Raw genomic sequence first — 14,793 nt, forward strand, 5'->3', positions numbered from 1 at the left:
GTCTTCCGGTTTCCCTTTTTGAATGATGAATACAGACTACCGCCGCCTGCTGGTGTGGAGAGTTATTTCCTCGCCGGCGCAGGACGTACGTGGTAACTGGCCGTCGGCTGTAGTCTTTGCGATGTGTTCAAATGCAACTTGTCGGCCAACACAAAGGCGACGTGAGGCGCCGCAACAGTCGGCCTTCGTCGCTGCTAGTTCTTTGATGTTGGCTTGGTGTGTCTGGGCCTTAAGGCTCATTTCAGGATCCAATGTGAGACACGAAACGAATTAAAGAGAACTTTAGGTTACTTGCGTAACCGCGGTTCTCTGAGTAGTCTCACCAGACCACCCTGCTAGCACATTCATAGCGAGGAAGAGGTGAGCATTTTTTAAATGACTTGGTGTCAAGCCCTGTTATAGGGAGAGGGTCTCCACCCTCCTTGACACTGACGCGCTTGGTTCTAGCCAATCCTGGCTGGCAGAATGCAATAGGAGCTTCTGATGAGGTCATGCCGTAGGTGTTCCCCAATGTGAGGACCTGGGTTACGCAAGTAACCTAAAATTTAGTTGTAAAGTTGAATAACATCCCAGAGCTCACTCATCTTCAACTGCTTATCCGGGGTCATCTAGTAAGGGCACCCAGGGGGCATCCTTACTAGATGCCCGAATCACCTCAGCTGGCTCCTTTCAACGCAAAGGAGTAGCAGCTCTACTCCGAGTCCCTCACGGATGACTGAGCTTCTCACCCTATCTCTAAAGGAGACGCCAGCCACCCTCCTCAGAAAACCCATTTCGTCCGCCAGAGCCTTTCCTATATTTTGTCTTTATGTTATTTCCCTACTTGCATTTCCAATGAGCCAATTTTCCCACGGGGACAATTTACAAAACTTACAATAATGATTCCCAAACAAATCCTGCTGTTCCAGGTGTCAGGTCCATCACAGGTAGGCATAGTTTCAACTTCAACAGCCTTACACATGTCTAGAACTTATAGAGGGAGCTGCACTTACGTTGGCCAGCCCTCCCCAGTAGAGACAGTGAAGAGGGTCAGGAAGGCCCACAGCACATTGTCATAATGGAACTCATATTTTTTCCACTCTCTGGGCATGGCGGCCACCTCGTCTTTGTCGTAGTCTAGAAACTGTCCTCTGGAAGACATGAAGTCATAAATGAAGCTGAGTGGGGTTAGACAGGTACAGGGTCTGGTTTTGACCACAATTTAAAGGTTTCTGAGATAAGAAATGAGGAAGTGGGGGATTTTAGACCAACTTGCAATCCTTCTCCAGGCCTTTGGACTCGTCAGTGCAGTAGAAGAATTTCCCCTTGAAGAGCTGAACTGCGATGACAGCAAAGATGAACATGAAGAGCATGTACACAATGAGGATGTTCAGCACTTTCTTCAAAGAATTGACCACACAGTCGAACACCGCCTGAGGACACACAGAGACACACACATTTGATTTGGGGATAAAGTGGAAAATTATTTCTGAAAATAGTTGAACACTATCATCTACAGTATTAACTTTGTTTGTCAGGATGCTGAAACGTCCCAATCTCAATCACATTTTATAGTAATCTGACTGGAGCTAACCTGCAGGCCCAGCCTGGCCACTGGGAATACTGTGAGAATTCCCGGTGGCTTGGCCTGCTGGTGGGTCCAGCTCAGTGAGATGCATTAGTATATAATTAATAAGGCACCTAGCTAATAATTAGGGCTGTCAAAGTTAACACGATAATAACGTGTTAACGCAAATCTGTTTTAACGGCACTAATTTCTTTACCGCAACTTGTTATTTTTATGTTGTAGCGGGCTCAGTTTAAAAGATAGAGTTAAGATACTGGTATCATATGAAACTAGAAAAACATAAGGAATCCATTAGTACCAACCATGTCATACTAGCTAAATAACGCTCCAAACTTACACTAAATGTTGGCGAGGAAAAACTAGCATGTCCATTTTCCAAGGGGTCCCTTGACCTCTGACCTCCAGATATGTGAATGTAAATGGGTTCTATGAGTACCCACGAGTCTCCCCTTTACAGACATGCCCACTTTATGATAATCACATGCAGTTTGGGGTAAGTCATAGTCAAGTCAGCACACTGACACACTGACAGCTGTTGTTGTTGTTGTTATGATTTGAGCATATTTTTGATGCTAAATGCAGTACCTGTGAGGGTTTCTGGACAATATACATACGATACAGACGATATACTGTACATACATTTGCATAAAACAAGCATATTTGCCCACTCCCATGTTGACAAGAGTATTAAATACTTGACAAATCTCCCTTTAAGGTACAAGGTTCACAGGTTTTCAACAGATAAAAAAAATTAAAATTAATTTGCGATTAATCGCGATTAAATATTTTAATCGATTGACAGCCCTACTAATAATTAATAGGCTTGTATAAGATCACTTTGCAACAATTCCAACACGAGATGGACGGTAAAAAAAAAAGCACGATGGAGCAGAGAGGAAGGAAATAAAAAGAGAAGAAAGGCCCCCAACAGAGAAGGATCTTTAACACCGTAAACTACTGATACTCTATGTTCAGCACGATATCAGGTCTGTCAGGGGGGAAAGTGAGCTCTTTGTAGTCACATAAGCCTGGGGCAATATATTATTAACAGCAAAACAATGTCAACACTAAATTGCCCCCGATGTAACTCAGTTAGTTTAAAAAGATGAAACAAAAGAAGGACATAAATTGAGAGCTATATTCAGTCTAGGGTGCAGGCACTGCTACTGTCAGTTCTTCAAAGGGAGACAGACAAACAAACCCCTTGCCTTCTTTTCTAACTGTGCAGATAACAGATTTGCATTTCAGACAACCATGAATGTAGTGAGCTTGATAACAGCTGAGGTTGTTTAGGCTGAGCTCATTTAAAGTGGACTCAATAATGACTGAGTTTCTAAGCTTTGTTGTTGGAACAGAGCACCACTGAGATGTCAAATATCACTGTTACATCATTACATTTATAATTGAAAGAAAAGATATTCTATAATGTTCTTCCTGTCAGCAAATCCCACGAAAAGACCGAAACCCACAAAGAATGGATCTACTAACAAGTACTTTGTGTGTATCAAAGCCTGATATATCTTCTCCCTCTGTGCCATAGAGCTCCATTGTTCTATTGAAACTACTAAAAACACATCAATGAGCCTCACTGTTGCACTGGGTGACATGTTCCATCATTACCATGAACACACACTGGCTGAGTGCCACAGACAGCGTAGGGAAGTCAACAGAGATTCACTGACAGACGAACACGGTCTATTGAGTTTTACTTAAGAGCTGAGCTGATTATAATGCTCTCATACTGAAGGGTTATTATAGGAAACTAAAACTAAAATAAGCAGCAGAAAATATTGTTAGTAAACTGAAACGAAATCAAACTGAACAACTAAACTAAAACTACATTTCCTGGTTAAAAACTAATAAAAAATAAAGTGAACATCAATTCATTTCCGTTTAATTTTTTTCTAGCTATATCACTAACCTAGACGGCATGAATTTTCGTCAAATCTTGTGACATTGAACCACAGAAACTGAACAGACTTCACATTCCAGGAGATGGTGCTATGTTGCAATTGCTTCAAATCAGACTCTAAAGTAACACGAAGAAAATGAAACATTTTGTCCATTCCTACACAGTTCTCCAACCATGTATTCTGTATACAGCTACATACTTCTGAGACATTATACATGTAGTTGGCCCTAACTCAAACAAACTAGTGTAAAACGGAAACTATATATGTATATATAAAAACTAAAACTAAACCTTTCTGAAAAACTGAAACTAAACTAAAACTACTCTGAACTGAAACTAAACTAAAATTAAATCGAAAAGTCAAAACTAAAAAAAAAACTAAAAACGAATTGAAGATTCCAAACTATTATAACCTTGAGTCTCAAGCACAGTAATGCAGCATATAATAGGGCAAAAAACTAGCGCTTCTGTGGCAACAAGATTTCCTGTCTTAAAGGGATAGTTTGGATGTTTGAAGTGGGGTTGTATGAGATAATTATCCATAGACAGTGTATTATCTACAGTAGATGACGGTCGGCACGCCCCCAGTTGGAGAAGCAGACAGGAGTTATCGTACAGATGCAGAGCAATGTACCGCAGTGGACGGGGCCGGCAGCAAGACGTATAAAGAAAGAGTCACCTACAAAAATCAGTATCAGTTTAAGTGTACGCTATATTTAGAATATTTTTGCAGGTTTACCTTGCAGTGAGACAGCTATACATTCTATGTTTCTGACGGGGAACTGAAGCTGTTATTTATGCTCTAAGCAACCAGACTCCATTGAAAAAAAACAGTATAAATATAGATTTTGTTTTTTAGGTGAGCTTTTCTTTTAGGATACATTTTGCTGCCAGCCCGGTCCACAGCAGTACATTGCTTTACTCCCATGTGGTAACTCCTGTCTGCTTCTCCAAACTGGGGGCGTGCTGACCGCAGTCTACTGTAGCTAATACACAGACTATGGATAAGGACCTCATACAACCCCACTTCAAAACACCCAAACTATCCCTTTAATCCCAGCCCTGCTAACCGGGCTAAAAGAATCCAAATAAAGCAAAAAAAAATGCAAAAGAGCAGAACCTTGAGTTTTGGCAGACGTTTGATGGTCTTCAGAGGCCTGAGCACTCGGAGAACCCTCAGCGACTTGATAGTGCTGATGTCTTTGCCTTTCGTCCCCCTGTTGAAAAGTAACCACAGTCAGACCACACACAGAATCACTTACAAACAACTTGTTGTTCATCAGATCTTTTTCTGCGTTGCTAATATTACTAATAAACAGCACACGTAGGGCGTTCAGACTTAACTTTAACACAATGTTTGTCATTCATTTTGTCACACATGTAACTATGAGGCACACAACAATAGGCTCTCTGGATATCAACAGAAACATATCTATGACAAGTCCATATTAAAGATAGGGTCGACGATGTTGGAAGCTAGCATAATTTGAAAGTAGCATCGCCTCAGGAGCTCCGTCTAAACCCCCCCCCCCTCCTCTCGGGGCCCCGTCCAAAGCAACGCCCCCCACTTCCCCCACACACAGACATGCGCGAGCACCGCCGCATTGTAACTACTTCACTGACACAGAGCGGAGAGAGGACCTCAACTCAACAACGCTACCTCATGACCAGTAACCGCGGCAGTGCTACTGCAGGGCTGACTTTTCTCTTCCGTTCTCCAGGAAACGTGCGGCGGCGACGCGCTTTGAGTTCAGGCTGGTGCACGCCAAGGGTAGAGTACGAGCAGGGAGGAATCTGATTGGTTCTTTCCAAGCGGACCGCGAGGCAGTGATTGGTAGACGTTTTTACAGGATTACAGCAGCTACAGATGACGGCTCTTTTCCGGTCCTTTTTCAGAGCTCATCAGTAATGGATCGCTGTCGGGGTGTAAAAACCATTTCAACCAATAGAACAAATAGTGGAAACTAGAGAACATCATCAACCCTGCCTTTCAGTACAGACACAGGATATACAGATATATATATACTGTATATATATACTGGAAAAACAAAGTTCGGAAACTTGTGTTTGGTGGATTATTTCTCTGTTGTTACAATGCTAATGGTCATTGTATTTTACATGGTTGGAAAGCCTGTTTATTTACCTTCACAATGATGTCCAACTTGTAAGGATCATGCATTTGTGGGATGAGCAGCACAGCTGATATGTGGGAAGCGCCCAAGAAAAATTTGCCAAAATGCTCTGCCAATGGTAAACAGTGTATTCTCATAAGGCTACCAGGAAGCCTGCAATGACTGCCCTTCACCGTCAGGCCCGTTTGCGCTGGTGTCGACAACACAGACAATGGAACCTGAACATGTGGGGGAATGTCGTGTTCAGTGATGAGTCCAGGTTCTGTCTGCGAAAGTTGGATGGCAGGGTCAAAGTATGGAGACGACGTGGAGAACGCTATGCTGATTGTTGCACCGATGGAGTAACAGCTTTTGGTGGGGGCAGTGTCATGGTGTGGGGCGGCATCTCCCTCGCTGGCAAAACAAGGCTTGTCATCATTGAAGGCCATCTCAATGCAGTGAGATATCGGGATGAGATTCTGCAGCCAGTGGCGATCCCATATCTCCACAATCTGGGACCTAACTTCATCCTCCAAGATGACAACACTCGCCCCCACAGAGCCAGGGTTATCACAGACTACCTCCACAATGTGGGAGTAGAGAGAATGGAAAGGCCTGCCAAGAGTTCACACCTCAACCCAATTCAACACTTGTGGGATCAGCTTGGGCGTGCTGTACGTGTTAGAGTGACCAACACAACCACGCTGGCTGACCTGCAACGAATCCTGGTTGAGGAATGGAACGCCATCCCACAGCAACGTGTGACCAGGTTGGTGACCAGCATGAGGAGGAGGTGCCAGGCTGTTGTGGCTGCGTATGGATCTTCCACCGCTACTGAGGCTCCTGACGGTGTATTAAATTAATAAAGTGTAAAATAGACAATGTGTCTCGTTTGTTCCTTGTTACTGATAGAGAGTTCAATCATCCAATCCACCAAACAACTCAAAACAAGAGTCAACACCAACAGGAGAATACACTGTTTACCATTGGCAGAGCATTTTGGCAAATTTTTCTTGGGCGCTACCCACATAATCAGCTGTGCTGCTCATCCCACAAATGCATGATCCTTACAAGTTGGACATCATTGTGAAGGTAAATAAACAGGCTTTCCAACCATGTAAAATACAATGCCAATTAGCATTGTAAAAACAGAGAAATAATCCACCAAACACAAGTTTCCGAACTTTGTTTTTCCAGTTTATATATACTGTATATAAAACCATGTCCTGACTCCAGAGATATGAGACGGCTATTGATATAAAGTGGAATAAGCCTAATTCTATCACTTAAATTGATTTATCTATTAGTTAAATTGACTTCAAGCTAACAAAATAGGGTATGTTCAGCGGAATATTCACACAGCAACCCAGAGAACACTATACACACACTATAGTCTCTAGAAACAGATACGGTAGAGAGGGAGAACAGTTGATTCTATCAAAAACAAAACATCCAAAGCAGCATGTCCTTTTAAACATCTGTAAGCTGTAAAGGAGGTATAAATGTAATTTACTATACTGTACAGGGGTTGAGGGAAAACATTTCGATGACACTAACTGGGGTATGTGGGATTTGTTGTCATGTTATTCCTACAGACCACCTACAGGGACATGCATCTCCTAACAGTTCAGCAGTGTGTATCATGTAATCCTGGTTTACATGAACAAGTCAGTGTGAAATCTCATGCAATCAATCAATCCATTCATACACACACAGGTTTCCTTCGTCCTTTTGTTAAAAGAGGACTCCACTTCAACACATTGTTTTCCATGCAAATATGGTCACAATTAGAACTGTGCATCAGGGATCTTAATCAACCAGATGAATAAAGTAGAGTTGCACTGTTTCATCGTACAGTTAGTGTTTCTTCTCTCATGACTTTGTGTGTTCAACACAGAGACACATGACGAGCAGAGTTTGCTACAAAACGATCAACTTACCACTGTGAAACGAGTACGACTAGTTGCTTCTCCCCCTGTCTGTGTCTAAGATTTGAAAAGGACTTATTGTGTCTAATTTTCACTAGGATATGCTAACACAGTGTCTGTCCTCGAGGTTGGTGAAAACTCTATGCACATACATGTATGTCAAAGTACTAACAATACCAAAAGCTTATTTATCAGAAAGTCTGTTATTTATTTAAGAATAGTATACCGGATTGACTTACACGTAACTCTCCCCGCAACATTCTTATGATTCAATTCAAAATGCTTTATTGGCATAAATGTAACAAGAACAATAATGCCAAAGTGTCAAATAATAATAAGATTATAAAGCCCTGAAAACCTATTGTTTCAATAAACTTTTTTTTTGGTCTGTTTAATTTTTACTGGTTTGAAGAGGGCAGGGCCCAGTCTGGAAAACATGATGTCACATATGTCCATGCACCAATCAGGGTTTAGCAATATTTGAATCAAAATCGGTTTAGAGTTGAGGGGTTGTTGTTACTTTATATGGATTACTTTATATTAATCCCATCAAACCACACCCCACACAGTCCTGAGGAAGCTGTTCTGCTGGATGTTCTGCTGCCATAGAAAGTGGCGAGACTTGATGAACAATAAAATAGGGATAACGACGCACACTCCGTTGGAAGGCACTCATGACATTGCACTCATTTGTAGACGTGTACAGTGTTAGAGGTAGTTGTGAACAGAAAGAGAGTTTGAGAGAGAAGCTCAAACCAAGAATACTTTCTCACCCCCACACACCTGGCCAACCATTGTGTAAAGTGGACGTGCTTGTCGGATTGTCAGTTTTGGAAATTGATAATAGAGTGCTACAGGAATGAGTCCTAAAACCCGGACATGAGTTAGCATTTTAGCACTTCCGGTTCTCTCATCTCAAAGTCAATGGGTTTATTGAACTTGTCTTTAGTTAAATGCCTGAAATAAGGTTGGTGGTTGACACAAACTTAAGAGATTTTAACGTTTAGTTCTATGATATAAAATACGTCAGTAAAACTGGCAAATTTTGAAGCTTTTATGTCTTTAAAAAGGCGGTTGCTAACAAGTGGCTAAATGAGACTACAAATCGTCCTCAAGCCAAATCGTCCGCCTCTACAGCCTCGCTGTGTATACTCGTGCATAATGCTACCGTGGTGTAGTTCTGGCGATTGCATTCAATCTTCAAAAATCATAAAAGTGGTGTTCATTTGTGGAGATTATCTTAAGGAACAAAACGTTTGTTTGCCACAGAGCTTATTTTCTGCATTAATCCAAAACCCAATGGACAAATCCCATTGGCTTTTTGTCGAGGGAACTTATGCGATGCTAACTTCAGGGTTGGCCTACAAAAATACGTCATCCCTGCACCACTCTGTTGCAAACCACTCCTGACATGAGGTGTTGGGGGAGGGGGTTTCTCTTGTAAGCTTGTCTACAGAGAAGATGGAAAAGATGTGGGATATAGAGCAGAATGCCTTAAAAGACAAATGACGAAAAAGGCAGCAGAAAATCCTAGCCCCAGAGGGATAAGCTAAAAATCTTCTGCCATATTGAGAGTTCTCTAAAACCTCCCAGAAAGCGTCAAATAGTGTGGGCCTAAAGCTTCCAGGCCTGTGCTGAATAAGCACTTCAAGGAGCCCTGGAAACGATGATAAGAAAGAAATTTCCGAGGATAAATTAAATCAGAATGTGCAAATGTCACAGATCTCGCTATCCTACATTAAAAGTGCGAACGTGGTTTAAAGCCCAAGGCAAATACACTGAGGGATTACATAAACTGAGCAATATCCTGTGCACATATTGATTGAACTAAAGGTTTAATACAGAGAGTCAAACGTGTTCTTGTCCCAAACAGCTACAAACCCTGTGGTCTGTGTATCCTGTTAACATCTCCCCATGTCATAAAACTGCAAAAATATGTAGCCAACAAGATGAACACTGACAGAAAACAGCCGCACAGGGCCTATCGGTGAACTGTTCCTGTTTTATGTCTTTCATTGGTGTATATCAGGTTATTTATACGCCACCGAAGCACTAAAAGAGGCTATTCAAATACTTTCACATCACAACACAAGATTTATTGTATTTACACCCTATAAAACCTACAGTAAGATTCGTTTTGAGCTTCTCCCTCAATATGAGAAGATTTTTTTTACTGAGATTTATTACGTCTGGGCCTAGGTTGCTTTGGCAGCATGCTTAGCAAAGTAGTCCAGACATCCCAAACCTCTCCTGAGGGATCCTACGGAATTCTCGAGCCAGATGAAATATATAATCCCTCTTGCGTTGTCTGGGTCTACCCCAAGGTCTCCTACTAGTTGGACGTGCCTAGAAAATATCCAAAGGGAGGCGCCCAGGAATTGTCCGATCAGATGCTCGAACCACCTCAACCGGCTCCTTTTGACGCGAAGGAGCAGGAGCTCTCTCTTCCGAGCTCCCTCCAGATGTCCAAGCTCCTTACCCTATCTCTAATAGTGAGCTTCACACCTCCCTCGTCAGCACAACGGTGCGGTTCAACTTACAACATAATTGAAGGTGCACTGTTGAAACCGACCTACACGTCCTATGTGGAGGAATCGGATGCAGAGTGAGTGGGAGAGGCCTTACTCATATCCCTGGCAGATGTCTCTGAGGTAGTGTGTCTGGAGTGGATAAGATTCGCCCTGAGATGCTGAGGTCTATGGACAATGTTGTCAATGGCTGTCTTGGCTTACATGTGGGGGGTGGCAGATAAGAAAAGGTGGTTCCCATTTTATTTTTATTTTTTTAACGTAATGGTGTGCTCCAACTATTGGGGTATAACACTGCTCAGCCTACCTGGGAAATCTTATGGGGATTCATACTGATTGCCAAACCTCAGTTCCAGGAGGAGCGATGCGGATTGCAACCATTCTGTAGTTAATTGCGCTTGGCCTGAACTTCAATGAGTGATTGTAAATGTTGCTGGAAGATAATGGTGGTAAAAGCGAAACCTTTGACTTCAGTGGCTACACTTTAATGTATCCTAATAGGATATTTTCTGAAATGAATAATGCTGAACAGTTCCAAATGCCACAGGCTCTCCAGAAGCCCCCAAAGAACCCTGGACTCCACGTTGAGAACCACTGCAATTAGCAATGGGGCGACAAACAGCATGGCATCCATCTGGTATGACGATGTAGCTTTTGTCTTTCCATGTCCCCTTCTGAGATCCCTTTACTCCAATCACAACCACATGCAACAAATTCCATGCTCTGATGCACATTAGTCTAGCATGCGTTCATAGTGACATAGAACCAGAGGGGTTTTAGGCCAGACACTCACACGGTTACAATGAGGGCTAAGAGAACAACCAAATAAGATATTCTGATAGCTTTCAAAGAATACCCCTCAACACCAGATATATATAGTGAGGAAGCAAGAGAGAAAGTGAGTTTGGACTCATTACAGGGGCTAAAATATGACAAAAGTCTGTCTGTCAGAGGGATGTGAAGGTTCAAATGATAATGAGGACATCTGGCTCAGATGTGGCTGAGGCCATGACTGTTCATCATTTTCCTGGAACGAGAACAGAGCTCTTGGCCCTGAAAACAAATCCCTCTTCCAACTGTCTCAACACCGCTCTATTTTTACCTCCATTACACTCCCGAGTGTCTCTCTCTCTCTCTCTCTGCTCTCTCTTTATCCTGGAGAGTACGGGTTGTAATACTCAGCAAGACAGCTGCATTATAAAACAATTTAAAGGATGGGTTCTGATTTTTTCAAGTCCGTCTTTCAGCAATACTTTAAGAGAATCCGAAAACTGACCAAAATGAAGTAAACCCTTGATGAATTGAAGTAAATGGAGGCCAGGTTTAACAACAGAAAAGCTATATAAAATATCTGTTTACAAACTTTCACACAACTTGTGCAGTATAATCCAGGCCTCGTTTATCCAGTCGTATGCTCAGTACTTCCCAAACACAAGGCAAAAGTGAGCATGGCTCACATACCCCCGTTCACTGCTTGACCCCTACCAAAGTGGGGCCAAAGGTTTTGCCCTTTTGGAACTAATGGAATCAGTCTATTGAGCACAATGTAGCTTGTTATTAGCTCATCTTCCTCAGGATAAAGTTAGGCCAAAATTTCAAAAGTGTTGGTCACCCTGGACCTCTAACCCCCAAAAGGCACAACCAAACCACACTGTCAACCATTATACCAAATCTGAAGTTTCTAAGTGAAATCGTTTTTGAGTTCTACTCCAGAAACGAAACTGGAGTTGAAAAAAAATCACAGTTTTTGGCCAACATTTTTGAAATTTTGGGCACCCTGGACTTCTAACCCCCAAAAGGCACAACTAGACCACACTGTCAACCATCAGACCAAATTTGAAGTTCCTAAGTTAAATTGTGTCTGAGTTGTGCTCCGGAAACGAAAGTGTGACACGCGAACGGACGGGAGGGAAGGACAGACGAACGGACGGAAGGAAGGACACGCGGAGCCGTATCATGCTTGCGCATGCATGCTGCGAGTCTGTGCATGAGACGGTAGCGGAGTAAGTGTTTTAAATAGTAAGATTTGGCCTCCATTTAAAAACAGGTGGGAAAACAATCCAGGCTCATTTTTCTAAGTTACTTTTTTTCATCTGTGTGAAAACAGGTCAAAACAAAAATTTCGGGCCAGCTTTTCTAAGGGTTTGTTGTTGTAATAATTAGTTTGACCACCAGATTTCACCGGTACCCCATGTCCTAAATAAGACTAAGCATTCATGTTTTCTTCCAGGTGAGTTTTAATTAGCAAGTGTTAGCAAGCAAGCTATGCAACATTACTGTCATGTCTTTCTTTTGGCTAGAAATGAATTTGAATTGGCGTTATCTGCTGTTGGTGATAGCTATACTGATGTTAGTGACTGACAAAGAGTCACTAACGCTATACTGATGTTAGTGACTGACGAAGAGTCACTGACGCTATACTGTTTAACAATATGTTTTTCACTCGCTAGTTAGCGGACTAACGGCCAATATAGTTAACGCTAATGGCAGATTAGTGGGGATTAAAATATATTTCTAGCCAAAAGAAAGACATGACAGTAATGTTACATAACTTGCTAACAGACAATATACTGTACGTACCTCGTGTTTAGAGTGCATGGAGACATTAAAACTCACCTGAATGAAAACATGAATGCTTAGTCCTATTTAGAACATGGGGTAATGGTGCTCTCTGGTGGTCGAAATAAGTATTACAACAACAAACACTTAGAAAAATGGGCCTGAATTTGTTTTACACCTGTTTTCACAGATGAAAAAAAAAGTCACTTAGAAAGATTGTTTTTTTTCACCTGTTCTTAAGTCATAAACACGGGAGAGAAAACAGTTTAGATCTAACTTTTTTTTCTTGCTTGCCTTTTATGGCTTCTGTACCGAAGTCGCAGAAACACCAAACTGATCTTCATGGTCTTGTAATAGAGAAGGGATGTCTTAAACATGTCTCTATCCACTACACATAGTTAATGATTAAGCGTGGTAGCAGCACAGTGAGTACCGAAGGAAAGTCATATTCTCAAAGCAACAGGTCACCCTTACTCCTCATTACACGGCCCAAGTTTACTGGAGGTGGCTGTTGTGAGAAAAAATAGATTGACCAACACAAGAAGAAAAACACCTTTTTTCTAAGACACAGACCTCCAAATGACAGGTTTCATTCCAAAATGCAAAATAAAGAATTTGTTTATACTATTATATTATATATTACATATCTATTTAACACCAACCTTTTGATTATTATTGGTTATTACTGAAATTGACTATTATCAAATAATTAGCTGGGTAATTTAAAGAACTCATATTTATTGTATATTGAAGTTATAACCTAGAAAATAGAAAGTACTAAGTTTGAGGGTATTATAGCATTTTGGAATGAAACCATCAGTGGTTTTGGGAGGCGGAGGCAGTTTTCAATTGAAAGCTGTCAGACAAAGGTTACTGTTGTGTTCCACAGGCATTTGGTTCACTGGATTTATGGGTTTACTTGTTTTATACATGAAGCTGATCTAAGCATAGGAAGAATGGTAGTTAGAGAGGGTTGGATTTGGGGGAAAGGGTGAGGTATGGGTATAGGGTGGGTGGGGTCAGAGTGGCATAGGGAGGTTCCCCACCTGGTTACACCTTGTTGCGATCTACTTGGGGGAAAACAGTGGTAAAACAAGGTATATCACATTTATGGATGCTTCACACACACACAAACAAAATAAAGCATATGATGACAACACCATAGTTTCTACTTTGTTACAGATTATATATATTTTGGTTGGTAGCAGATAACTGGGCGGGTAAATCCCAGTAAAAAATAGACTCCACAATGGATTCAACTCAATTCAGCAGGTGTGAATGTGCCTGTTATTTTTGGAGGCGCTGAAGTAACACACAAATCAAAGCTGTTGGTGATTATGACAGGCCCCTGCTCGGCTCTTGTTCTGTAATTTGCACACTGCTACAACTTCTCAGTCTCAACCAAAGCATCAAATAAAAAAAGAGCAAATGCTGACAAAACAGGCCTCTCGGGAGATTTTCTAAATAACAATAATGATAATGAAACAAATAGAAATATCATCTCCAGCTCTGAAAACCAGGTTATCACTAGCATCTGAAGCTAACATTAAGAAGCAGTGTTGCAGTTTGCAGCATCAAAATGTGAAATGTGTCAGAAAGCTGCAGACTGAGCTCAACAGTTGAGTGGTTCCGGTCGGTGAGATGACACATTCACAGATTCAGCTTTGATGGGAATGCTATGATTGGTTGTCCTTGCCACAGGCAGTCGACCGAATGGAATGCAGGCAAAACGAGCTCCGGAGACATGCAAGGTGAGTGAATGACAGCTGACTTTCTATCTGTCAAAATAGCCATTGCAAATAATTTGTGTTGAGTTTTTACTTAACCTTCTGAAACATCAGATATGTGGGACTTTATGCATAAGAACAAGGTAGAGTCCTATCTATGGAGATCCAAAGCGTTCACTATATAATGAATAAATCAGACATTATGAAATAAATATTCAATATTGTGTCTAGCTTGCTAATTAAGCTAAAGCTGGCTCTATGCGTCGCTGTTTCCAGCTGACATTTTAATGTTTCGAGTTGACTCGTTTTAAAAGCAGGATATTGTAAAAGGGTCTTACATATGCTACATACATGATATTAAAGCTGCATGTCCCATGCAACAAAATCTGCAGCCTCACCAGATAATGATACATCCTTGAGACAAATATACACATACACGTTTGTATATTTAAATAGCGTGT

The 14,793-nt window shown here is 41.6% G+C and overlaps 1 protein-coding gene across 3 annotated transcripts in view; it reads right to left on the reverse strand.

Annotated features, from left to right (window-relative positions):
• LOC141768803 (voltage-dependent N-type calcium channel subunit alpha-1B-like) overlaps positions 1–14,793 on the reverse strand; it is a 211,022-nt gene that overhangs the window by 62,484 nt on the left and 133,745 nt on the right. For all 3 annotated transcript variants that reach the window (XM_074637175.1, XM_074637176.1, XM_074637174.1), the window contains 3 exons: positions 4,600–4,696; positions 1,252–1,412; positions 993–1,130 (listed from right to left, as the gene is read on the reverse strand). In XM_074637175.1, coding sequence (XP_074493276.1) covers positions 993–1,130; positions 1,252–1,412; positions 4,600–4,696 — 396 coding nt within the window. The remainder of the gene's footprint in view (positions 1–992; positions 1,131–1,251; positions 1,413–4,599; positions 4,697–14,793) is intronic.

This window comes from Sebastes fasciatus, chromosome 6 (assembly GCF_043250625.1).
Source record: "Sebastes fasciatus isolate fSebFas1 chromosome 6, fSebFas1.pri, whole genome shotgun sequence".
Classification (NCBI taxonomy): Eukaryota; Metazoa; Chordata; class Actinopteri; order Perciformes; family Sebastidae; genus Sebastes; species Sebastes fasciatus.